The sequence below is a fragment of the Neophocaena asiaeorientalis genome, unplaced genomic scaffold (genome assembly GCF_003031525.2).
Source record: "Neophocaena asiaeorientalis asiaeorientalis breed wild unplaced genomic scaffold, Neophocaena_asiaeorientalis_V1.1 scaffold1097, whole genome shotgun sequence".
NCBI classification, from domain to species: Eukaryota; Metazoa; Chordata; class Mammalia; order Artiodactyla; family Phocoenidae; genus Neophocaena; species Neophocaena asiaeorientalis.
In genome coordinates, this window is record NW_020174697.1 from 594,554 (window position 1) to 618,836 (window position 24,283).

The window sequence follows — 24,283 nt, forward strand, 5'->3', positions numbered from 1 at the left end:
AGGTACCATCATGGTTAGGTGAGAGCCCTCTTCCTGGTTCATGGCCAGTACCTTATTGCTATGACTTCACATTGTGGAAGGGGGCAAGGGAGCTCTCCGGGGTGTCTTTTATAAGGGCATTAATCCCATTCATGAGGGCTCCACCCTCATGACCTAATCACCTCCCAAAGGTCCCATCTCCAAATACCATCATATCGGGGATTAGGATTTCAACATATGAATTTGGGGGGGACACAAGCATTCAGACCATAGCAAGCACTCTGTAAATTCTAAAGTTATGTAAAATAATTATAATTATGCAGTTTTATGATTATGAATAGCATGGACTATCATGACTTCATTCACTAATTCAAAAAACACTTATTGGGCCCCTACTATATTCAAGGAGTAGGTTAGATGCTGCAGGGCATACATCATGAATTTATCATAAAATCACAATTGTTGCCATGTTGCAAGTTTTGGCTGAGCCTAGGTCCTTTCTGTGAAATGTAAGCCAGTTGAAATATAAACATACTTGTGTGTGGGGGGATATATTTTTATTTTACTGATAATCACTAATAGCTCTAATCAAGATCAAGCATTCTTATGGGAGTTCCCTGGTGGTCTGGTGGTTGGGGTTCAGTGTTTTCACTGCCATGGCCCGGGTTCAATCCCTGGTTGGGGAACTGAGATCCCGCAAGCTGCATGGTGGTCCTTTGCCCAGAACACTCATCCCCAGTTCCCCCCAGTGCTGGCTCCTTCTCCTCCTTTAGGTCTCAGCTGTTCCATAATTCTGCATAAGAGGGAAATGGGGCAGCAATCTGGTTAGAGCTAGGAAGGGGGAGTACCTAGGGGACTTGTCTTAAAGCTGCATTTGCATAGCACACACACTGTCTTTACTTAGATTAGGTATAAATCAATAAAACATGTCAATGTTTTCTTAAAATGCTTTTATTCATACTTTATATAAGATTAAGAGAGCATCATCTGCCCATAAAAATATAATTAGAATTGCTGTGGGGGAAGGGGCAAGCAATTCCAACAGGTTGAAGAAGTAGACAGGACAAAAGAGCTTTTTCATTTTTTCTTGAAAGTGATTAGGGTCTATTTGCTTCATTAAGTAGGGGAATGACATGGTCCAACTTATGTGATTGGATGAAGAAAGACTAAAGACTGAAAAGCCCTAAAAAATAATTAGTAGAGCATTTTAATGTGACAGGTATTATACTAAGGGCTTGCCCTTTATTCTAGTGCTTTATGTATAGTAATTCATTTAGCCCTCACAACTATCCAATGTATTATTATAATTCCCATTTTAAAGATGAGGAAACAAAGGCATAGAGAGGTTAAGTAAAGAATTACAAAGCTAGGAACTTCCCTGGTTGCGCAGTGGTTAAGAAACCACCTGCCAGTGCAGGGGACACGGGTTCGAGCCCTGGTACAGGCAGATCCCACATGCCGCGGAGGAACTAAGCGTATGCACCACAACTACTGAGTCTACGCTCTAGAGGCCGTAAACCACAACTACTGAGCCTGAGTGCCACAACTACTGAAGTCCGCGCACCTAGAGCCCGTGCTCTGCAGCAAGAGAAGCCACCCGATGAGAAGCTCGGGAACCGCAACGAAGAGTAGCCCCCGCTCACCGCAACTAGAGAAAAGCCTGCGGGCAGCAATAAAGACCCAAGGCAGCCAAAAATAAAAATAAATAATTTTTTTAAAAAAGAATTACAAAGCTAGTAAGCAGCAGAGATAAGATTCAAACCCAGAGAGTCCAGTTCAAAACCCATGCTCTTCATCAATATGCTTTTTAAAAAAATTATTTATTTATGGCTGCATTGGGTCTTCATTGCTGCACGCGGGCTTTCTCTAGTTGCTACTCTTCATTGCAGTGCGTGGGCTTCTCATTGAGGTGGCTTCTCTTTGTTGCAGAGCACGGGCACTAGGCGCCTGGGCTTCAGTAGTTGTGGCACGAGGGCTCAGTAGTTGTGGCTCGTGGGCTCCAGAGCGCAGGCTCAGTAGTTGTGGCACACGGGCTTTGTTGCTCTGCGGCATGTGGGATCTTCCTGGGCCAGGGCTCGAACCCATGTCCCCTGCATTGACAGGCAGATTCTTAACCACTGCACCACCAGGGAAGCCCCATCAATATGCTTTAATGCTCCCCTTTTCTATAATAGATTACAGCAATGCCATGGGCTTGAAACTGTAAGGGTCTGATACCACAGCAACAATGACAGAAAGGTAGGGAGATACGTGAGAGAGATTTAGGAAGTAGAACCGACAATGTGAGGGAATCACCGTAAAGCATAAAGGAGAGAGGAATCTAAGACGACTCAGACTTCTGACTTGACTAACTGGGTAGTTGATGGTGCCAGTCCCAGAAATGGGAAATACGGAATTCTGATAGAAAAGATAGGAATCACTGACCACTTCACAGTTGATGTGCCAGTGGGATAAAAAGGAACACCGGAAGGCAATCCGAGATACTAGTCTGGAGCTCAAGAAAGAGATCTGGGCTAGAGATATAGATTTTTGGAATTCTGATACAAGTGTTAAAGGCTTAGGAAGAGCACATGGGATAAACAAAGAGCACTGAGTACAGAACCTAAAGAACATCATCATTTAGGGAGTAAGCACAGAAGTCTCCAGCAGTGAAGACGTCGGAAGATGGTCATAAAGCTAAGATACCAGGAGAGTGGTGTCATGGAAGCCCAGGATGGAGTTTCAACCACGACAAAATTGTCTTTAATCGCACTAGAAAGTAGACTATATAAGGCCATGGAACACGTCTGTTTCATTCACCAATGTATCCCCACTGCCGAGAGGCCTGGCACATAGTAGATGGTCAAAGACATTCCGTGAATATGACTAAGAAGACAAACCAACAGTATCGAATACCACAGAGTTCTGAGAAGAAAAAGACTGAGAAGTGTCCGTTTTATTTAGCAACCTTGGGTGTCACTGATGATCTTGTCCAGAGTAGTTTCAGTGGAATGGTGGGGTGAAAGCAAAATAGGAGTGGCTTCGAAGAATAAATGCCAAGAATGTTTTCGTGTATTACTTTTCTACATTTTTTTTAATTAAAGGAAAATTCATCTTTTTAAGCAGGAAAATAAAACGTGGTTTATTGTTGCAGAATTTGAAAAATCAATGCTATGACTTTTAGATTGTCCAGTAATTTCCTTTGCAACTAGTAATTTTTCAAATATAGCTATAAAATAGTTTTGCTATTACAACCAAATGTTTAAATGGAGGCTGGCAAATCATTTTCTTACCTCAACAGTTAAAGGGCATTTGTGTAAAAAATTCTTAAAAGTTGATGGGAGATGAGGAAGTTGCAGCCACTGACACAGCCCATTCTTGGATGAAACTCTGTTACGTAGGGAAGTAGGAACCCAGAGCTGCAATTACAAAGGGGCGCGGGGTGAAAGGGGATTTTCTCCATGGGCGGATCGCAAGGACCTAGCACGATGCTGGCCACTTCCCGGGCGGTCAATAAAGCCTTGAGCTGGCTGGCAGCAGGCTCGCAGGACGCTGTCGATCACGGACAGACGCAGGAAGCTCTGCCCGGTTCCCAATAGCGCAGCACCCTCCCGCTAAGCTCACCCACCTGCGCCGCGAGGGAACCCGGGGGGCCGGGAGGGCGGACGCTGGCGCGCCAGAGAGCTGAGGGGTGGGTGGGGGTAAGCAAAGCGTAGTCCGCTGACAAGCTTTTATCTCCAGTCTCCCGCTTCCCAGCGGAACCCTCCCGAAGCGGCTCCTGTTTCTCGCACGCCTCAGGGCGGGCCGGAAGTGACGCACCTTGTCGCGCGTGATTGGCGGAAGCAGAAATTGCTTTGCGGCCGGCACGGAAACTGCTTTCCTTTCGGCTTCCGCTCCTGGCCCATGTGAGATCCAGGCTGGTGAGATGAGCTCGAGTCGGGCTGCGGAGAGGTGAGGGGTAGCGGAGGGGAAGAGTGGTCTGGGTTTCGTTGTGGGTCGGGTTCCCGGGCTTTTGAGAAATGGAGTCCGCCTTTTAGCTGGCGTCGGTTGTTCCCCTCCCAAGACTTCGCCATTCGTTACTATTTCCATGATCCATCCTTTAAAGCCCTTTTAATTTAATTTAATTCGCTCCCTCCACTCCCCGGCTTTTTAGTCTCATCCCTGTTGGTCCTGATGCGGCCTGTCCCTCTCCAGCTAAGTTAACGTGTTGCACTTTCCTTATCACGTGACTCCTTTTTCTGCAGCTGCTGGGGAGCATTTCAACCCTCCGCGCAGACAGTGACTGCGTTATAAAGTCCTCTTATCTTGGAAACCTTTGCTCATTGGAGTCATCCACAACATTTTCTGTGGCGTTTCATGCCTCCCGCCGGGGGAACTAAATATAATCTGTTTAGTAATGGGTACCTAGCAGAGTTTGACATATACCATTAGATAATGGTAGACTCTATAATTTGTTTCTGGGTACCAGTCTCCTAAGTTAAGCGCCTACTTTGCCAAGCAAGCTCCAGCTGCTTTCTTCCAATTCCCCGTTTCCCTATTCCTGAGAACAAATGATCAAGATGTCACTTTTAAGTAAGCTTGTACCTTTACAGGTATCTTCCACGTGGAGGATTTAGAAATGTTGATTGTGATATTGCCTTGCCTCAAGGGCTAGCAACAGCGTCTTCTGCCACCTTACCTAGGGTCTGACATTTTTACAGCCTACCAGAGGTCAGTGGAAAATGGGGTGCCAATCAGTCACTGAAGAGTGTTAGATCTTTTCCATTTTCATGCAGTTCTGTATGGGTATTACTAACCAGTGCTCACCTCTTGCAGGTGATGCCTGCCTTATGCAGTCTAAATTTTATGTCTTGACAAATTTCCAAAGATGCTCACACTGCTTGGTTTGCACCTCTTCCAGGGGATAGGACTGTTCTGTACTAAGAACTGCAGTTATCTTTTAGAGATCATTTCAACATAAGAAAAATTGTTTCAAGTGATAATATTTCTCTTTTATCTCCTTTAGCAGCCTTCTGGCTTTAAACCAACAGGAAGAACTAGAGGATTTGCCAAGAGAGTACCCCTTGAGCACCAGTGAAGATGAGGTGGGTGACACCCACTAAACCGCCTTCTCCAATTTCCCTTCTGCCTCAAAATTAGGGTAGATGCCACATTTCCTGGAAAGAAAAGGGGTGACAACATTGTTTATACTTGCTCAGGTCTCACAAATAAATTAGTTACAGGTTTCCACCACTACCCAAATTAGAGTGTTCCTTCAAAACTTTTCATGAGCTAAAATGGCATAAAGCAAAGAAGCTATTACCTTAGGACACATCTTGCTAATGGAAACACAAAATAAATCAAGATGAAGCATAGATGCTCATAGACAGTTCAAAGCTATGGCAGCTTGATGCTGAGGTGCTAAGTGTAGTTTCCAGGGAAGGGGCTTGGTGGTGCCACTCTGAGTATGTGCTGCCTCTATAACAACTCACTGCAAAACAAATGCTAGACGCTATTTGCATTTTAAGGCTTTTTGTTTGTTTTTGTAAAAGCAAAAATCCTCTTCAGATTTTGTTCAGTTAGCAAAAGCAGGTACTAATGTAGGTCTTTTGTGAAAGTGAAGCGGCGTAAAGCAAAGCAAACTTTCAAAAAGCAGAGGATACCTGTATTTAGTGTTTCATGTATATGATATTGTATTAAGTGCTATGGGAATTCCAAGATCGTATATAAGATACACTGTCCTCAGGTTGCTTAAGTTGAGTATATAAGACCAAAACACATGGTATTATATGATTTCCCTATTTCCCAAGTTTGGATTTCCATAGAGGGTTATTTGATTATCCGACTGAAATATACATGTGCATAATTAAGCTGGGTCTCCAACAGCTGCTATAGGAATTCCAGCTCTTTATTCTCTTGACAAAACTACTTAAATTGGTTTTATTATGTCAGTTTCTGTGTCAGATCACACTATATATTCTATACAGAAACATTATTCTCATGGCACTTTTCTTCTCAAAACAAGTTAAGACAGAGGCATGGCATTAGCTCCTGGTTACTAAGGCTCTATGTTCCTTACAATGAGGGAGTTTGGCTTATTGAAGCATTTCTTTCCATTTGAGCTGGAATGCCCGCATGCCAGACCTCATCTGATTCACCAGTTCTCCACTGACCAAAAGAATGAGAGATTTTACATGGGCCTCAATTGCCATACTGTCTTTTCCCTCCCCTCATCATTCTGATGGTTTTTCCTTTTCTGTTTCCAGGGGGACAGTGATGGAGAAAGAAAGCATCAAAAGCTTCTGGAAGCAATCAGTTCACTTGATGGAAAGAATAGGTAACATTCCCTTCGATTTGGACAGGTTATAACTAGCTGATTCCATGAGACTTATCTGCAGCTAACATTTATTGAGTGCCTAAGACAATGAAGATACAATTGTCAGAGCATGTACCTTGGAGACTGTAGGCAAGTTTCTTATCCTCTCTGCATGTCAGTTTCTTCAACTAGAAAATAAGATTGACATGTCCCAAAGTCACTCAGCTCGTAAGTGACAGATCTAGTATTCAAATCCAGATATGTTTGAATTCAAGTCCGATACCTTTCTCATTATGCCTACCTTGCATTGCCTTGTGTTTTTGAGGGGCTGAGCCTACATTAAGAGATGGTTAGACTACCATGTCCAGCTTAGGAACAGATTTCCTGGTTGCTTTGTGACAAAACCTGATTCTAGAATAGAAATGAAACCAAAGCATTGTTTGAAGAGAGAAGTGTTTGTTCCCCAGCAAAATGTATCCATTCTTTCTATATTCTGTTTTGCTTAATTTCAGGCGGAAATTGGCTGAGAGATCTGAGGCTAGTCTGAAGGTGTCAGAGTTCAGTGTCAGTTCTGAAGGTAAGTTAACCAAAGGAAACTATCTGCATGGAACTTGTGGAGTTCCAAAAGCATAATGGTCACTTCCCAGCGTTTTTTTTGTTTGTTTTTTTTTGCGGTACGCGGGCCTCTCACTGTTGTGGCCTCTCCCCTTGCGGAGCACAGGCTCCGGACACACAGGCTCAGCAGCAGTGGCTCACGGGCCCAGCCGCTCCACGGCATGTGGGACCCTCCCAGACCGGGGCACGAACCTGTGTCCCCCGCATCGGCAGGTGGAGTCTCAACCACTGCGCCACCAGGGAAGCCCCCAGCTGTTTTTGATGTGGTTAATGAATCATACCATAAACACTACCATGCGAGGGGGTGAAGAAGGGTAGTCAGATGCTCTTGAATTTCTTCCATTTCTAGAAGAAAGCCAAAAGGCCACAGTCAGGGTCTCCCACTGAGCTTGATGAGCTACTTCTAGGGTAGAGGGACGTGAATGAAGACAGCTGCCTCTCACGAGCTTAGTCATGTCCCTGATTTCATTTTTATTTGAGTTCTCACAGTGCATTGAGTTCAGACAGGCAGATAATCTCTCCTCTACTGCTGGAGCTCAGAGAAGTCAAGCTACCTACTCAAGGACCTTCACCCAGTACAGTGTTTCTCAAACTTTTTTCTTTATTGCTCCCCTGAGGAGCCTTTTTAGGCATTTCTTTTCCTCACTTCCTCTCTCCCTCCTCGCCTACTCTGCCACCAGGAATAAGATTTTCTTAGGTAAGGCTGAGCTTTGGAGGGACACAAAACTAATACAGTCAGCCCTCTGTAACTGTGGGTTCTACATCTGTGGGTTCAACCAATGTGGATTGAAATTTTAAATTTCAAAATATTCCAAAAAGCAAAACTTGAGTTTATCCCACATACCAGCAACTATTTATATCGAATTTACTTTGTATTAGGTATTATAAGTAATCTAGAGATGATTTAAAATATATGGGAAGGTGTGTATGGGTTATGTGCAAATATCAATGCTGTGCCATTTTATACAAAGGACTTGAGCATCCTTGGATTTCTGTATTCTTGGTGGGTCCTGGAACCAGTCCCCTGTACATGGATGCCAAGGGATGGCTGTATCTAAGTGTTTTGTTTTTTTTTTTTTTTACCCCTGCCCACCGAAGAACCAGTTTTTACCCCTGGGTGGGGGAATGATATCACCCCGATTGAGAATATATGATCTAGTAAGTGGCAGTGTTTTAACTTGATTTTATCTTGATAACAAGTCTAGATGCCAAATCTTTTCCACCATGTTCACAGCTTACGCAGCTTGAATGAGTTATGTGCTTCTAGTAACCATTAACATAACCTCCCAGAACTGGTAACAATAAATTCGTCCAAGCTTATCCATTCAGCAAATACTTACCGTGCTTCTACCATATATCAGTTTCTGGGACTACAGTTAGGAATAAGTCACAACTTCGTGGAGCTTACATTCTAGTGCAGGGAGACAATAAGCGAATTACAACAGGATGATGCAGTCAAGTGACGTAAGTGGCTGCTTTCGGTTGGCTGGGCATGAAAAGCCTCTGAAGAGGCAAAATTTAAGCTGAGATCTGAATAACAAGAAAAGTCACCATGCAAAGATAGGGAGCAGTATTCCAGGCGAGGGGGCAGCTAGCGCAAATGCGCTAAGGAAGATACACGTTCAGCATGTTTGAAGAAGAGGAAGAAGGCCAGTGCGGCTGGAGCATTCTCCATCTGTGGGTGACATGAGGTTGGAGAGACAGACAGGGACCAAAGTATAATGGGGAGCCATTGGAGGATTTTCAGCAGGATCATGACGTGCTACAATTTACATTTTCAAAACACTCTGGCTGCTGTGTGAAGAATGAATTGAAGTGGGGCAAGACTGGAAGCAGAAAGACCAGGAGAAAAGCAAATGACTGTTTTAAATAGTTTTCTGTCTTCCACCTTCCAACACGTTTGGGAATGTAGGAAGGCAGTGGCGTCACTCTGGCTAGTGACTGAAGTAAGAGGACTATTCCTGCTTCCCTGCACACCTGCCTGTCTGCCAGCATTTTCTACTGAGGTCTCTCCCTATGTGATGTTGAGGTTTTGCCTCACTTCTCAGTCTGACCAGAAAGTTTGTCCTTTCTGCAGGATCAGGAGAAAAGCTGGTCCTTTCAGATCTGCTTGAGCCTGTTAAAACTTCATCCTCATTGGCTGCTGTGAAAAAGCAGCTGAACAGAGTCAAATCGAAGAAGACTGTGGAGTTACCCCTTCACAGAGAAGAGATTGAGCGGGTGAGTCAAAGAAAATGTGGTCCATTAAGGGGGAGAAATTGAACTGACAAGGAAAAATAGCATAAGAAGAGAAGGGGGGATGGCCTGAAAAATGGGAGGAAGGAAAGTTGTGGTTGCCTCACCCTGGAAAAGATTAAAACTGATCTCAGGGGAAGCATAGTCCTGAGAAGTAAGCAAGAGCTAATCTCTAGCATCCTGATTTCTTTCTTAAACTAAGAAACATGGCCTCTTAGTTTCCTGCTGGTCCTTTGAGTTTGATGCTTAATTTCATGGCTCTTTCTTTCTGTGTGCTTTGCCTGTTTCAGATCCACAGAGAAGTGGCATTCAATAAAACCTCACAAGTCCTCTCCAAATGGGATCCCGTCGTGCAGAAGAATCGGCAAGCAGAGCAGCTGGTTTTTCCCCTGAGCAAGCAGCAGTCCGTCTTTGCTCCCATCGAACATGTGGTCAGTGGCTGGAAGGTAAGTGCAACACGAGGATAGCACATCTTGGAAGGTGAGATTGCACCGCGTGGACATTGCAGAGCCTGCATTTGGTCTTGTTGGACACCTTAAGCCGAAATGGCAGCTGCAGTCATTTTAGTTGAGTGGTCAAAATGGGAGGGGGCGGGGGAGCAAGATTCGTAGCCAGTTGCCATAGCTCTGTCATCGCCCTTCCTCAGCTTCCTCAGCTTGGATTGTCCACTGCATGGTTATTTGCGTGTGTTTGTGTGACCACATCTGATTGCCAATAGAGAAGGAACATAATGATGTTTTCTTTTTCACACACTGGATTCTTTTAAAAAAGCTTTTAAAGCCAACATTCTGACCTTGGGACGATCAGGAACCTGGCAGCATTAATGATGCCTTAGGAGGGATATATGAGCAGCAGAGCCAAAGTTTGCTTGAAAAGGAATACCATATTAAAATATAGCAGATTGCTGATAATGACTAGAAGTTTAGCAAGTAACTCATTATGACTGAGCTGCAGAAAATAAAAAAGGTATTTTAGTGCCGGGTTTCCCAAACAATGATCTCTGGCAGATGTTTCATCCGTCTGAAGTAAAAGGACAATTGTGAGTATGCTGGTGTAAGGTTGCCAGCTCTTTTTTATTATGAGGTTATTCTTTCCACTTTAATGGTATTGAAATAGCTTTTCCTTTACAAAACGATGGTGGTAGTAAATGATGGGGTTGGGGGTGGAACGGTAGTTATGCCATTGGCAAAATTAAAAGTTAGTAATCCTGTGTCGGTCCCTAAAGTTTCAATTTTTAGTCTGAACAACTTCAGAACAGCTAGCCTTTCTTTTCCAATACACCATTGGTTATGCAGTCTATAATGTGGTGTTCTGTCTTTAGTAGAAAAATAGTCCAAAACATCAGTGCCCAAACCATGGATAGATGGCTTCTCTGCTTTCTATAAATCCAAAAATGGTGTCCTATGTGTCAGGAAGTTGAGGTAATTAAAGATCATCAAAGTAAACATGGCCTGCCGCCATAGCTAGAAATTGAGCAAGTCATTGCTCATTACGGGGATAAGCTATGTTTCAGATACTGTTGTTGAAGCCACCACCATTCTCTTTCTAGGATGCTTCCTTTTCCACATGAAAAAGAGACCAGGTTTAAAGTGTGGCTGCAGGATGGAAGGGAGACTTTAGGGGGAAAAAATTGAGGTAATACAATTTGCAGGATTCAAAACTAAGTATAGAAAATACATAGAGAAAAGTCTGACCCCACCCTTGTCCTCCCATCTGTTCATTTTTACCTCCATGCTCACCCAGAGATCACCACTTTTTTATACATTTTTTGTTGTTGTTAACTTAAGAGTTTTATGGATATATTTATGTTTACCTCATTTTTTTAATCAAAAAAGTAGTAGTACTACTACACACGGTTCTGCACCTTGCTTTTTCCAAATGCTGGTATGACCTTAGAGATGGCAGGTCAATGCCGAGTTGGTCATTAAAGATGAGATGCGGGGGGGCGGGTTGCACTGAGAACGGCGTAGCCTCTGATCTCCAGGAACTCCCTGTGCGAGACAGAGTGGGGCCCAGATGCTGTACACAAACCTGCTGTACCATTCATTCTAAGGTTCATCTTTTATTTATTTTTTTTTTTGCGGTACGTGGGCCTCTCACTGTTGTGGCCTCTCCCGTTGCGGAGCACAGGCTCCGGACGCGCAGGCTTAGCGGCCATGGCTCAGTGGCCATGGCTCACGGGCCCAGCCGCTCTGCGCACGTGGGGTCTTCCCAGACCGGGGCACGAACCCGTGTCCCCTGCATCAGCAGGCGGGCTCTCAACCACTGCGCCACCAGGGAAGCCCTAAGGTTCATCTTTGAGAAATTACACCAACATGGCACAGAGAAGTCAGGGGGTCCTTTGTGGCTGGCAGTGCCTTAGAGGGCAAAGCCCAAGGACTAGCAATATACTAGTATTTCTGGAGATTAAGAATCCAAAATGTCTGCACTTGTAGTTTTGGTCCAGTTTCCTAAAATTCCGTTTGACTCTAGCTGAGAAGAATTAAAGGGGATAATGTGTGAGAAAGCATTTGTAAACTGTAAAGTGCTAGAAATGATGTGAGGTAACTTCCCACCACTCCCTCCTTCCCTCCACTGGCAGCCGACACTAGCATTTCCCAAAGTGTTCTCCTCAAAACCTTCTTTTCTCAGTATGCCCTGGGAGTGGGACTGGGTGGGGCGTTTGGTAGGGTTCCGTTGCTAGAAAATGCCACATGCCCCTACTGGAGATTGGCGGTCCACGGTGTATGCTAGACTTTTTTTTTTTTTTAATAAATTTATTTATTTATTTTTATTTTTGGCTGTTGTGTGTCTTCGTTGCTGCGCACGAGCTTTCTCTAGTTGTGGCAAGCAGGGGCTACTCTTCATTGCAGTGCACGGGCTTCTCATTGTGGCGGCCTCTCGTTGTGGAGCACGGGCTCTAGGCGCGCAGGCTTCAGTAGTTGTGTCATGCAGGCTCAGTAGTTGTGGTTCACGGACTCTAGAGCACATGCTCAGAAGTTGTGGCACACGGGCTTAGTTGCTCCGCGGCATGTGGGATCTTCCTGGGCCAGGGCTCGAACCCATGTCCCCTGCACTGGCTGGTAGATTCATAACCACTGCGCCACCAGGGAAGCCCCTACGCTGGCCTTTTAAAGGCTATGAAAAGATAGTAAAGAAACCCCTATGACTTACTCTAACCCAGGTAGGACAGGCTGATTTTATTAAAAATCGAACACATTGAATTTTAAACTTTTAAAAAATGAAGTAAATCTTGTCAGCTGCTGAGGAACATGCTTTGGGAAGAGCTGGTCTCCATTCTCTCACCTTCTTCCCCTACTGCCTTCCTGAAACTTCTCTCAGAAGGTGTTAGCAAGGGGCCTCCCAATAGCCAGATCCCAAGTCCTCTGCGTCTTCAGCCTATTTGACGCTATTAACACATCATGTGGTTAAAACTTCTCCCTTGGCTTCTGTGACGTAGTCCTGCTGTTGTTTTCTTGTCTGTTTTGCTTTTTATCTGACTCTCCTTAGTCCTTTTTATTCTTGCTCTGTAAACATGGTACAGATCACTCTCAACTCCTTCTGAGTTCCAGACCCATGTTCCATATGACCAGCAGGCCTCACCTGGCTCTCCCCTGTGCACCTAAACTTCTCAACAACAAAGAAAGCCTGGCATTTTCCTTCCCCAGACCCTGAAGCTCTGTACCACGACCTTCATGCTGTAACTCAGTCAATGGCATAACTCCTTCTCCCCTCAACTGCCAGCACCCCCAGCCCATGCAGGGGGTCTAGTCCTGTAGTTCTGTCTCTGTAATAACTCTCACATCCCTGGTTCCTCTCCTCATTTTCATTTGACACCTTCCATAGAACCCCTTACACAATCACCAGGATTTTGTCTCCAAAACACAAAACCGATTATCACTTTCCTGCTTAAAATCCTTCAAAAGGCTCTCCACTTACCGAATGAGACAGAAGTGCCTGGCATCTTAGCTACACTGGACAGTGCATTGTTCCCTGACATACCTTTGCTTTCGCTAGGTCTGTGTTTTTGCTTATACTCATCTCTCCATTTGGCTCTTTCCACCTCCTTGTAGAATTGTGCTTATGCCTCAAAGCCTAATTCAAAAAGTCTCTTCCTGGGGCTTCCCTGGTGGCGCAGTGGTTGAGAGTCCGCCCGCCGATGCAGGGGACACGGGTTCGTGCCCCAGTCCGGGAAGATCCCACATGCCGCAAAGCGGCTGGGCCCGTGAGCCATGGCCGCTGAGCCTGCGCGTCCGGAGCCTGCGCTCCGCAATGGGAGAGGCCACAACAGTGAGAGGCCCGCGTACGCCCGTGTACCGCAAAAAAAAAAAAGTCTTCATTCCCGGAGCTGCCCCACCTCCTAATCAGAATTAATTGTTCCTTCCTCTGTGATTACTCCTGTGGTCTAATATTTAACCCATTATGTTGTTAGTGGTGCATATGTCTCTTTCCTCTGAAAGGCTATGAGCTCTATGAGGACAGGAACTATCTTAATTGTGTATTCCTAGCACCCTGCACAAGTGCCTGGAATGTAGCTGCAATCAATAAGTGTTTGTAAATTGAATTGAATTGGAGGGAGATTACAACATTGTAATATAAATCACTTTGTAGCCTGTGATTGATTACTACTGCAAATACTAAAAATGGAAGAACATGCACCTTTACTATTCAGTAGGTTTATGGTCAGATCAATAGTGCCGTGTAACGTGTGATGATGTGTGTTTATGCATTTGTCCAGATACTTGTAAGTTTTAACACTGACCGTGATGTATATGGCCGTTGAAGAAAACCACATAAAATACGTGCATGAAGTTTGAAACTGGCTCTTGCCCCAGGCTGTCTTTGTGCCTTGCCAAAGTGGACCATGACACGATCAGCCTGATTATTTTAGCCATCCTCACAATATCAGTCAAGCAGCAAATGGGGTCTTTTGTTGACATGTAAAGTCACTGGTTCACAGTCCATTCATTTCATCAGCGTAGACACCACCTAGTATGCAAAGTTAACTGGCAACTGAGGAGTTGGAGCCAAAGTTAGAAACTGATGAGAGTTAAATGTGAACTGTCAGGAAGCAGGCTAATTACCTGAAGGTCTTATTGTTAAAGGCAGTGTCTTTTTGTGCTCATCTTAAGACCTAACCTCCCCTTTTCTCTAGAAGTGTTCTTAAAGGGAGGCTGATATGGATCTGAGGTCCCTAACTTTATGTTAAGAGTATTGTGCTCCAAATATACATAACAATACAGGGACCGTTTTGTTTTGCAACTCTTAAGACTGACAATTTGGTACTGCTGTTCCTCTCTCCTGCCAGCATTGACCTTAAGGGCATCCTGCTTTGATTCTTAAGAGGATGCTATCGTTTTACATACATTGGTAATCTGAACACAGAGTGATCCCCCCCCACCCCGGTAATATTAGAGAGTAGCCTCGGAGTCCCCTTGCTGAAGTTGTCTTAAATCAGAATAAAAGTTAAGGCTTTATCTACACAGCTGAACAGCGAGCCTGGAACCCCCTTCTCTTGCTGTAACAGTCAATCCTATCCAGTTCGTGATTCCAATTATAATGTCATAGAGTATATGGCCATAGGATTGTAAAGAGGGAGACTCTAGGAGCATGATTTAAGACTTAGAGTGTTCTGTTACCTCCTTAAGGCAAGAACTCCCCTGGAGCAGGAGATTTTTAATCTCCTCCATAAGAACAAGCAGCCAGTGACAGACCCTTTACTGACTCCCATGGAAAAGGCCTCTCTCAAAGCCATGAGCCTGGAAGAGGTAAGTGTGCTAGGCCCTTTGATCCACCCAGACATGCTCTCTTTCTCCCAGCATTTGTCATCAAACCCAGGGGTCACTGTAAATGTCATTCGTTATAGGTGAAGATGCGCCGAGCAGAGCTTCAAAGGGCCCGGGCCCTGCAGTCCTACTATGGGGCCAGGGCTCGAAGAGAGAAGAAAATCAAAAGCAAAAAGTAAGGAGGCCCCTGTGTACCGGCCTTGGGTTGCATGGAAGAAAGTGACGAGGAAGAATCGCGAGTCCTTAGGAGAGAACCTTGCCCATGGCGGCTGGGGTCATGTAGGAGAGGTCCCAAAGAGTAGTGACTAGCCTCTTTCTTTTTCAAACCAACCTCAGAGAGTTTTGCCTCCTTCAGTAGTACCTGCTCCTGTGGCTTTGGCTTTCCGTCTTGGTTTTGCTAAAAAGAGGACTGTTCAATTACTTTCTCTCCCTTCCAGGGTATCATCACACAGTGGTCCTGCCGAATGAGCTCTTGAGTTCTACAGCTGTGGAGGCCAGTAGGGCTTCCTTCCTGCCTTTTTGCCTCTTTGGATCCTATTCTGCTCTTCCCTTGCGTTCTAGAAGCAGAGGGGACTCTTTGCTCTGCAGAAGTCTGCCCTTGGGGGCTGCAGGGACTGAGAGTCCCGCGGGGCGTCGCATGTCTCGAGCCGGCTCCCTGCAGCCAGCTAGCTCTGTGATGTCCGTTCCATTCCCCCACATAGGGAAACCCCTTGTGTGGCGGGGCACTCGTGTGTGCCGCCAGTGGTTCAGCTAAATCTCTTCCCCCATACCCCTCTCTCATCCTATAGGTATCACAAACTTCTGAAGAAAGGAAAGGCCAAGCAAGCCCTAAAAGAGTTCGAGAAGCTGCGGAAGGTCAATCCTGCTGCAGCATTGGAAGAACTGGAAAAACTCGAAAAGGCCAGAATGATGGTGAGGCTGCCTCTGGCCTCCAACCCTTGAACCAACTTTCCCCGGAAAGCAATAAGGATCTCACTCTGCCCTTTCTTTCCAGGAGCGAATGAGCCTTAAACACCAGAACAGTGGGAAATGGGCAAAGTCAAAGGCAGTTATGGCCAAATATGACCTGGAGGTAAGAGACCATCAGGGTGAGAGACCATCCAGGCTCGCTGTTCAGCTGTGTAGGTAAAGCCTTAACTTTTATTCTGATTTAAGACAACTTCAGCAAGGGGACTCTGAGGCTACTCTCTAATATTACCGGGGGGATCACTCTGTTACATTACTGATATATGTAAAACAATACCATTCTCTTAAGAATCAGAGATGGAATTGGAGGAAAGAAAGGAAAATCCATAAGGATGCTAGCAGAAGCAGAGTTGGGAAAGAGCCATGAGGATGCTTGGAAAACCAGGACTCTAAAAAGGCATTAGGGCTGGTCTGAAGGTAGTGAGTTATCTCAATTGATTGTCTACAGTCAGTTACAGATCGAACTCCTCGTTCTACTCTTTCCCCCCTTCTCACTACTGCACTTGACTAGTCTTTAAAAAAAATAAAAAGGCATCAGAAAATCTCTAAGGCAGAGAGGAAAATGATCAGGAACAAGGTGGAAAGGGAGAGATGAAAGGGAAGCAGCATTGAAGGCAAGTCCAGTTAAAGGGGAGAGGAGTTGTGTGTTTTTTTGTGTTTTTTTTTAAAACCTTGTTTCACATGTTGATTCCTTGAGGACAAAGAATTTGTCTTCCGTTTTATTCCATAGCTGTTAACACAGTGGTGTATGTGCAGTTTGAACAGTAGGTACCAGTAAGAAATACTTAAGTCAGATTGAGAGGAGGCAGCTCTAAGAAATGGACCAAGAAAGGTGTGGTCACTAATGACAAGGTGGTCACTAATGACAAGGTGCTCGTGCCGTGACCCTTTCCTCCAGGCTCGCCAGGCTATGCAGGAACAATTGGCCAGGAACAAAGAGCTGATGCAGAAGATCCAGGTGGCCTCCGAGAGTGCGGAAGAGGAGGGAGGTGCGGAGGAAGAGGGTGAACCCTTTGTCCCTGACGTGGTGAATGAGGTGCAGGTGAAGGCAGACAGACCGAACCCCTGGATGTTCAGGAATCACTCAGGTGACACAAAAGAGGCTGAGGTCCAGGGGGACCCTGAAGAACTTGCAGAGCCTGCAGCCCAGGAGGCTCCTGAAAGTGAGGAAGAAGGACCAGTGGTGGCGGAAGAAATTCTGTTGAAAGAATTTGAGGAAAGGCGATCACTTAGACAAAAGTCTGGGCTCAACCAGATCGCCAAGCCAGTGGGCAGTCAAGAAGCAAAAGGTGAGCAGTGGTGGACCAGAGGGGAGGAGTGCCTAGTGCTGGTGCTCTTGGCAGACTGAGAGGGAAGCCGGGTCCACCCACCTGTGTCACAGAGTGATTAGGCTCTAGGTACTTTCAAGAGAGTGCCCTGGGTCCCTGAAGAGAAAACAGATTTGTCATGACCATTCTCCTTCAAAGGCATTTAATAAGCAGGCATCTGCATGGCTCTAGAGTGTGTGTCCAGTCTTCAGAAAGACAGAAGTACACCATCCTTGAAGGAAGGGCAGGAGTTAACATCACTGGTACCCACAAGCCAGTGAGAAGTACATGTGGTGGACTGGCAAATCTGAAAGTTGTTCACACCCACAGACACAGAGGCGTATTTTGAGACATTATGAAGTGTCTTCAAATCATCGCTGCAGTTGTCTGTCGATATGTTGATAATGGGGTGTGATTTTCTTGATAGGAATGAATGACTCCACAAGGTACAGGGTAAATTAGAATTGTTACGCCATGCTCAGACTCGATTTGCATGTTATATATTAATTAGCAGCCTTAGCACCCTTGAGGCAGGTCAGAGTTCCCATTCTGGGGACAAAGCCTTATAAAGCCTGCTTAGGAAACTAACTGCCTTCAGAAATCACCTGAATCTGGACAGATTCTTGGGTCCGATTATATTTCCTAGAGGAATAATGAATGCATTTACATGACAGCAAGAATCTTTTTCAGTGGCAAAAAAAGAGTTTGTTTTTAGAGCTGTCATTTAGAATGTATTGGAGGACCTTTACTTAGGGTTTTCAGCTAAAGACTTCTGGGATTAATAATTGCAAGCAGTCACTTCCGAGAGGATTGTAGAAAGCAGCACCACAGGCCAAGATGGTTCCTCCCAAGCCCCCTCAAAAGCTGCCCATCTAGTGAAATGTGTAGAACAGTTGGTTGCGGAATGAAAGGTGGATTTGGACTTCCTTGGATGATAAATAGAATGATCCCAAACCTTTGGGGAAATAGTATCCTAAAATAGTGGGAAGGCATGGACCCCAAACAAGATGAGCAAGGAAAGTTAGTCCTTGAAAATAAACATGCATGTCCTCAGGCCAGATCTAAGTAGGTTCTTCCAGTGGCTTCAAGCCAGAGCTAGAGAGCAGGATGAACTTGGGAATGGAGGCAACTTGAGTCAACGCAAGGGACAGTTTAAAAGCATGTCACGGCTGTGTTTCCCTCGGGGCTCTCAGAGACTAGCAGTATTTGCTCAGATGATGCTCGTGGCTGGAAAGTGCGAGCTACTTGACTCTGCCACAGCAGATTGTGAAATGCTGCTTTAAGATAAAACAATGCTGGATACAGTTTTTACAAGTAGGAAATTACAGTGTAAATTAGAAATCACAATTTTTTAGCGATTACAAATAATAAATGACAATGAAGTTGAATTTAGAGGCCACTGGCTAAAACAGCTCTTTAAATACAAATTTGGAATTTGGGGTGATCTTCCCAAGCAGAGTTTACGGGGAAATAAGCCACAGCTCCAGTTATACAGTGAGTCATTGGCAAAGCTGGGAATAGGACCCGGACATCTGCTTCCCAACATGCAGCTTTTAACTCCTAAACTCCATTGTCCACGACTTGACAGGTAATGATTAGTGAACTTGCCAGGAGATCCAGCGAATGGCATCTTCTCTTAACCATTTGTCCCCGTTAGCATGTCTCCCATGGTGCCCAGCGCCCAGCGAGAGGTCAGTAGACGCGTCTTGACAAGGCAGCTCCCACCCTACTTTTCCGACAGCTTTCATTTCTTCCCCCAGACCTTAGCAGCCAGGAGGTGCTGTCTGAATTGAGGGCACTGTCTCAGAAACTCAACAGGGAGAGCCATCAGTCCAGGAAGCAAGAACTGAGTTCAACGAGGACAGTTCTGGCGGTCCAGAGAGAGGAACCTGCCGGGGAGGAAGAGGAGCCTCTGTTGCTGCAGAGGCCGGAGAGAGCACGAACTCTGGATGAACTGGAGGAGCTGGGCAAAGAAGGATGTTTTCAAAACAAGGAGCTTCCCAGAGCTGCGGTAGAAGGACAGCAGTTGGAGAGGAACCCAAGTAATCATCTTGGTGTCCCCAAGGAGAAGAAAAGGAAGGAGCAAATGATTGATCTCCAGAACCTCCTGACCACAAAATCTCCTTCCATGAAGTCCTTGGCAGTTCCCACGACAGTAGAGGAGTTGGTGAGCAGAGCCAGGGTCGTGGGCCATTGGGGGGTATCAGAGCTGGTGTGGAAAGTGTCCTTCCTCCGCGAGGAATAGAATCAGTGAAGTTCTGTGCTGGGGGCACATGGCGGCAGTTAAGAGGTCTGGAGTAGTATGGGCCCGGCTTGTCCCAGTGACAGTTTCGTAGATGCAAATTTGTGAGTGCCGCTGAGACTCCCTCGCCTTAAATTCTGAGCCACCGAATCCTCCCTGGGGTGACTCTAAAGCCCTCAGAGGAAAGAGGGAGTCACTCAGAGCTCTGACCAGATGCCAGGCAGGACAACTCAAAGGTGAGTCAGTGAGCTGTTGACAATATTTTGCTCTACTCGGTGGGATCTTGAATGATCCGGGGGGGGGGGGGCTCCCCGATTAAGTCACTGAAACTGCTCAAGAGAGGAGCCCTGGTGCCTGTCTTTTCAGAGATATAAGCTGGAGGACCCCCACATTCTGGCCAGGCCCACTTGGAGTTCCCCCTCCTAACACAGGCCGTTTCTTCCTCTACCCTGCAGTGTCCTTACTGAAAGTTTAAAATTGTGTCATATGATAATGAGCTAGGGATATTTACCCTAGAGAGAAGATTGGAGCTTGATTGGCTGCCGATGGGTTTGTAGTGCAAGACCATCATTGTTCCGCACTTCCCCCTAGGGGGCGCTAAAATGTCACGACCCAGCAGTTGAGCGGTCTTGCCACGAACCTCGGCTCAGGAGGCAAGCTGTAGCTGTTGTTCATTTCTTCCCAGGAAGATGAAGAGAGAGATCAAAGGCAGATGATAAAGGAAGCTTTTGCTGGGGATGATGTCATCAGAGACTTCTTGAAAGAGAAGAGGGAAGCTGTGGAGGCGAGTAAGCCGAAGGATGTGGACCTGACTCTGCCTGGCTGGGACGAGTGGGGTGGTGTGGGCCTGAAGCCCAGTGCCAAGAAGAGACGCCGGTAAGAACAGGAAAGAAAGCCTGTTAGAAGGGCACCAGGTTCTCCCACTTGACCCTTATGTGTCCTCTCTGCCCTTTTGACTAAGTCCTTAATGCTCTTAGTCAGACGTCCTGCCGTTCTGCTTTCCAGGTTTCTCGTTAAAGCCCCTGAGGGTCCTCCAAGGAAAGACAAGAATTTGCCAAATGTGATTCTCAATGAGAAACGGAACATCCATGCAGTGGCTCATCAGGTGAGGGATAGAGAGCCCTTTAGCAACCTCCTCTTTTCTGCCTGGCTCTCCTGCTTGGGAGGAGCGTTCTGGTGCTCTGTGGTCAAGAGGGATGTGTGATCTTGGCCACAGAATCGGATCTATTTTTGTTTTCACTGGCTCTGAGATGAATAATTCCAAACTGACTCTGCTGTTTTAATTACTGGCTGGGAAAGTTAAAGGATAATCTTTGCAGCAATGGTGAGGCCCCCAAATCTGCATTTTCAGCTAGTACCCCCAGATAATGCTGATGCAAATGGGTCTCAGCAAACTAAGAATTGCCATTCTGCAGGCTTTTGTTTATAGTCCAGGTAATGTTCAGAGGCTGTAGGTTTAAGCTGCATCTTAAGAAAAATGAAGATCAACCAGTACTTGTTCAGGACAATGAAAAGACTTAAAATTGTGTCATGTGATAATGAGCTAGGGATGTTCACCCAAGAGAGGAGCAGATTTGAGCATGATCACGGTCTTCCAGTATAATGAAGGCTGTCGTGTGGAAGTCACGTAAAGTAGAAGTTAGAGGAAAGGCAGAGTTCGAGGAAAAACTTTCTGCCGGTCAGAAGAGAGAAGGGGTTGCTCTGGGGTTGTGAGCATGTGTAAAAGGGACTTGGGAATGAGACTGGACTCGGTGACCTTTATGTTCCCTTCAGTTCTGAAAGTCTGTGGCCCTGTGATCTGTCCCCAGCCGGTTTAATATTGAAATGAGTTGTATTTTTCCTTCTGAAGTGGAGGAGGGCTATTTAATAGGTACAGAAGAGAGGAGAAAATATCATTTCAGTAATACTCTGTTGATCTTATTTTGCTGCATAAATTGAATTGTAATCCCAATTGAGGATATATAACCAGAAAATAAGCAATGAACAAGCAGTTACGGGATAAGAGGGAGAGAAAAGGGGTGCTTCACTGGGCCCGGATTCTAGGCAAAGGGCAGAATAGAGACCTCAATAAAGATCACCTTTCCCTTCCAGGAATCTTAACTATTTGTTTTTTAATACAGTCACAGTAAATTGACAAATAACTTTCCAAGAATCTCCCTTGATTTTCTTCATCTTTTTAATAAGCTATATATACTTCAGGTCCCAGCATGCAATAGAATAAAGCACTTTGAGCCAAAGGGGGAAAAACCTCCCAAGACTGCATATTTTGTGCAGGTGTTTTTTTCTATTCTTTTGCTCTGGGTGACATGCACAGATCTAGCTGTCAACCCCACTAAGACCCTCCCTTAACCTAAAGAATCTGTGTCCTTCACCACCACCAGGACTGCCCGGCAGTACTCAGTTTCTCTTGAGTGTTCCATTGAGTATCTCTAGAGACTACTGATTATAACTTACCCGTTTTTCTGCTTACATCTTTTTGCTCCTCTTTGGCCATTGGGGAGGTGTTTAAAGATTATTTATATGTCTGAAGGTAGCGCCTTGGTGGAGTGAAGAATCCTGGGCAAGGAAATGAGACTTGGGAAGAGCATGAAGCTAAGTGTAATAGCCTGGTAGAGTTCAGGATTCAGGAGGAAATCTTTGGGTTCCGTAAAACATCAATCCTGTGAATCAAGGGGAGGAAAGGAAGGGATTAAGAGCATGAAGAGGGTAGGAGAGTCACAGAGATACACCAATACTCAGATGTGTCTTGCAGTCACAATGTTGTATAGGGAGACCCACTAGGGGCCAGCAACCTGCAGCTCCTGTAGTGTTCCTATAGCTGCAGGGGCCTTGTTGGGATGGTTTTTCAATCCCTAGATTGCTGTGTAAGCCTGGGGGAAGGGAGGTTCTAATCCAAATTAGGCCCCTCTACTCCCATATGCCATCAAGCAGATTGGCACTCCTAAGGTTGGATGGGGGCATGGGGATACCTTAGCCTCTCAGAGGCTTCACTCACTGCAACCATTGTGTAGAACTATGGCCTATGTGCTAAAACTACCTGACTAGGTGCCATTGGAGTTTACAGGCCTGGCTCATGCCACATCACTCTGCCTTCCTTTCTAGGTGCGGATGCTTCCATATCCATTCACACACCATCAGCAATTTGAAAGGACCATTCAGACCCCTATAGGATCTACATGGAACCCCCAGAGGGCCTTCCAAAAGCTGACTATGCCCAAGGTTGTCACCAAGCCAGGACATATCATTAAGCCTATAAAAGCAGAGGATGTGGGCTACCGGTCTTCCTCAAGGTCGGACCTCTCTGTCATACAGAGAAATCCAAAACGACTCTCCATACGTCACAAAAAACAGCTGAAGAAAATCTCTGTAGATTGAGTTGCTGGAGTAGTGACACCTTGGTGCCTGTAACTGGGAGCCCTGACTGCTCCTCCATTGGTCCGGTTTTACTCCGAGCTGCAGGATCAGTTCCAAAACTGGCTTAGCACACCGTGGGTGTAGTTAAGCCACATTTTAGAAATAAAGGCATTCTTTTAATCTATTTAACTGGAGTGTGTTCTGTGTTGTTTCCCATTTCCTTCAAGTTAGACAAGACACCTTTGGATGCTCCTCATTGCATTTCTCCAGTCGCACTTGTCAGGGGACCTTATTTTCTTACCAAGGACTATGTTGTCCTAAATTGGACTGGAGGGAAGTTACCCTAGCCTACAACCTGAAATCCATCACATCGGATATAACCATAAACAACCAGTTTAAAGAGTCAGGGATAGTAATTAAATACTGTATATTCTTAACCTCTGAACCTAGCAGCATTATGCACAAATCATTCAACTGGATTCTGCTCGAGGCTGGTCCTAGGATGGTGCTGAAGCTGGGTTCAGCTTTAAGTCTAACCACTATGGTTTTCTTTTCATGTGTGAGCCTCCCGGCTTACACAGGTTGCTATCTAGAGTAGTTAGCACTTTTACCCTTACTTTACAGATGAGGTAGATGAGCTTTCAGAAGTAAAGCTCTATTCCCTTTACTTCCTAAGCAGGGCCAACTCCTCACCATTGTTTATAGTTTATTCAAGCATTACTTTGCTGCATGGCAGTTTACGTCAGCTTCTCGGCTCTGAGGAACCTGCCTTTCTCTGGATGACAATACGTATCGAGAGGGCCCCTGCAGCCAAGATTCCTCACAAGGAATTGGAGAAACCCCTCCATTGATTCCGAAAGGACATAGCCACTACTGCACTTCACCTCCTGCCTTGGAGATGGGTCCCCCTACTCTTTTTAGACCAAGATGGGGGTTAATTTTTGTGTGTCACAGAACCCTCTGAGAATTTGAAGTTATGAACCCTCCCCAGAAAAATGCACAAACACCTACACCATTTTACATACAGTTTCAGGAGCTTTGCAGACATTTGGAATCCCTGGGCCAAAAATTCTGCCACTCCACGAATATTCTTTTGCAATGGCCCCCACCAATATGGCCCTCTTTTCTGAGCCCATCACTCTCCAGATCAGTTCCCAAGTGCTTCCACCTCAAAGGTAACTAGTCCCAATGCCTTTATTTTAGAGGCTTAAGATTTCAGTTAGTGACTAAGCAGTGGGACCCTAGACTAACTCCGAAGCCAAAAGCCACGCCATAAATGTCCATAAAATTCCCAGTGGCAGCTGTGGGCCCGGACTACCACTGCTCATCCTCTCAAGAACCTGCCCGGTGCTGGGAAGGGAACTGAATATGTTGATAGTGTTCAGAGCTCAAGAGGTATTTTTAAGTTATCCATTGGTTTGAGATTATTCGCGATCCACTTGCTGGTTGTCACTTTAAGTCAGTAGCCAGTGAGGGGGGAATGGTGGACCTCTGCCCACTCCTGCCTCCCTCGAAGAAACCATAACCTTCTATTTCACTCTTTTGA

The 24,283-nt window shown here is 45.6% G+C and overlaps 1 protein-coding gene across 2 annotated transcripts; it reads left to right on the forward strand.

The window, feature by feature from the left end:
• Positions 1 to 3,811: 3,811 nt before the first annotated feature.
• UTP14A (UTP14A small subunit processome component) lies at positions 3,812 to 22,931 on the forward strand. Of its 2 annotated transcripts, none has more exons than XM_024758966.1 (15): positions 3,812 to 3,909; positions 4,964 to 5,042; positions 6,204 to 6,274; positions 6,766 to 6,830; positions 8,946 to 9,088; positions 9,394 to 9,549; positions 14,731 to 14,850; positions 14,949 to 15,043; positions 15,657 to 15,780; positions 15,863 to 15,940; positions 16,733 to 17,123; positions 18,902 to 19,308; positions 20,069 to 20,259; positions 20,389 to 20,488; positions 22,486 to 22,931. In XM_024758966.1, the coding sequence occupies exons 1-15, from the start codon at positions 3,884 to 3,886 to the stop codon at positions 22,756 to 22,758; spliced, it is 2,319 nt and encodes a 772-aa protein (XP_024614734.1). In that variant the 5' UTR covers positions 3,812 to 3,883; the 3' UTR covers positions 22,759 to 22,931. The 2 variants fall into 2 exon arrangements, with proteins under 2 accessions (XP_024614734.1, XP_024614735.1); XM_024758967.1 differs by having other exon boundaries at positions 3,853 to 3,909; positions 4,967 to 5,042; positions 22,486 to 22,926.
• Positions 22,932 to 24,283: the final 1,352 nt, after the last annotated feature.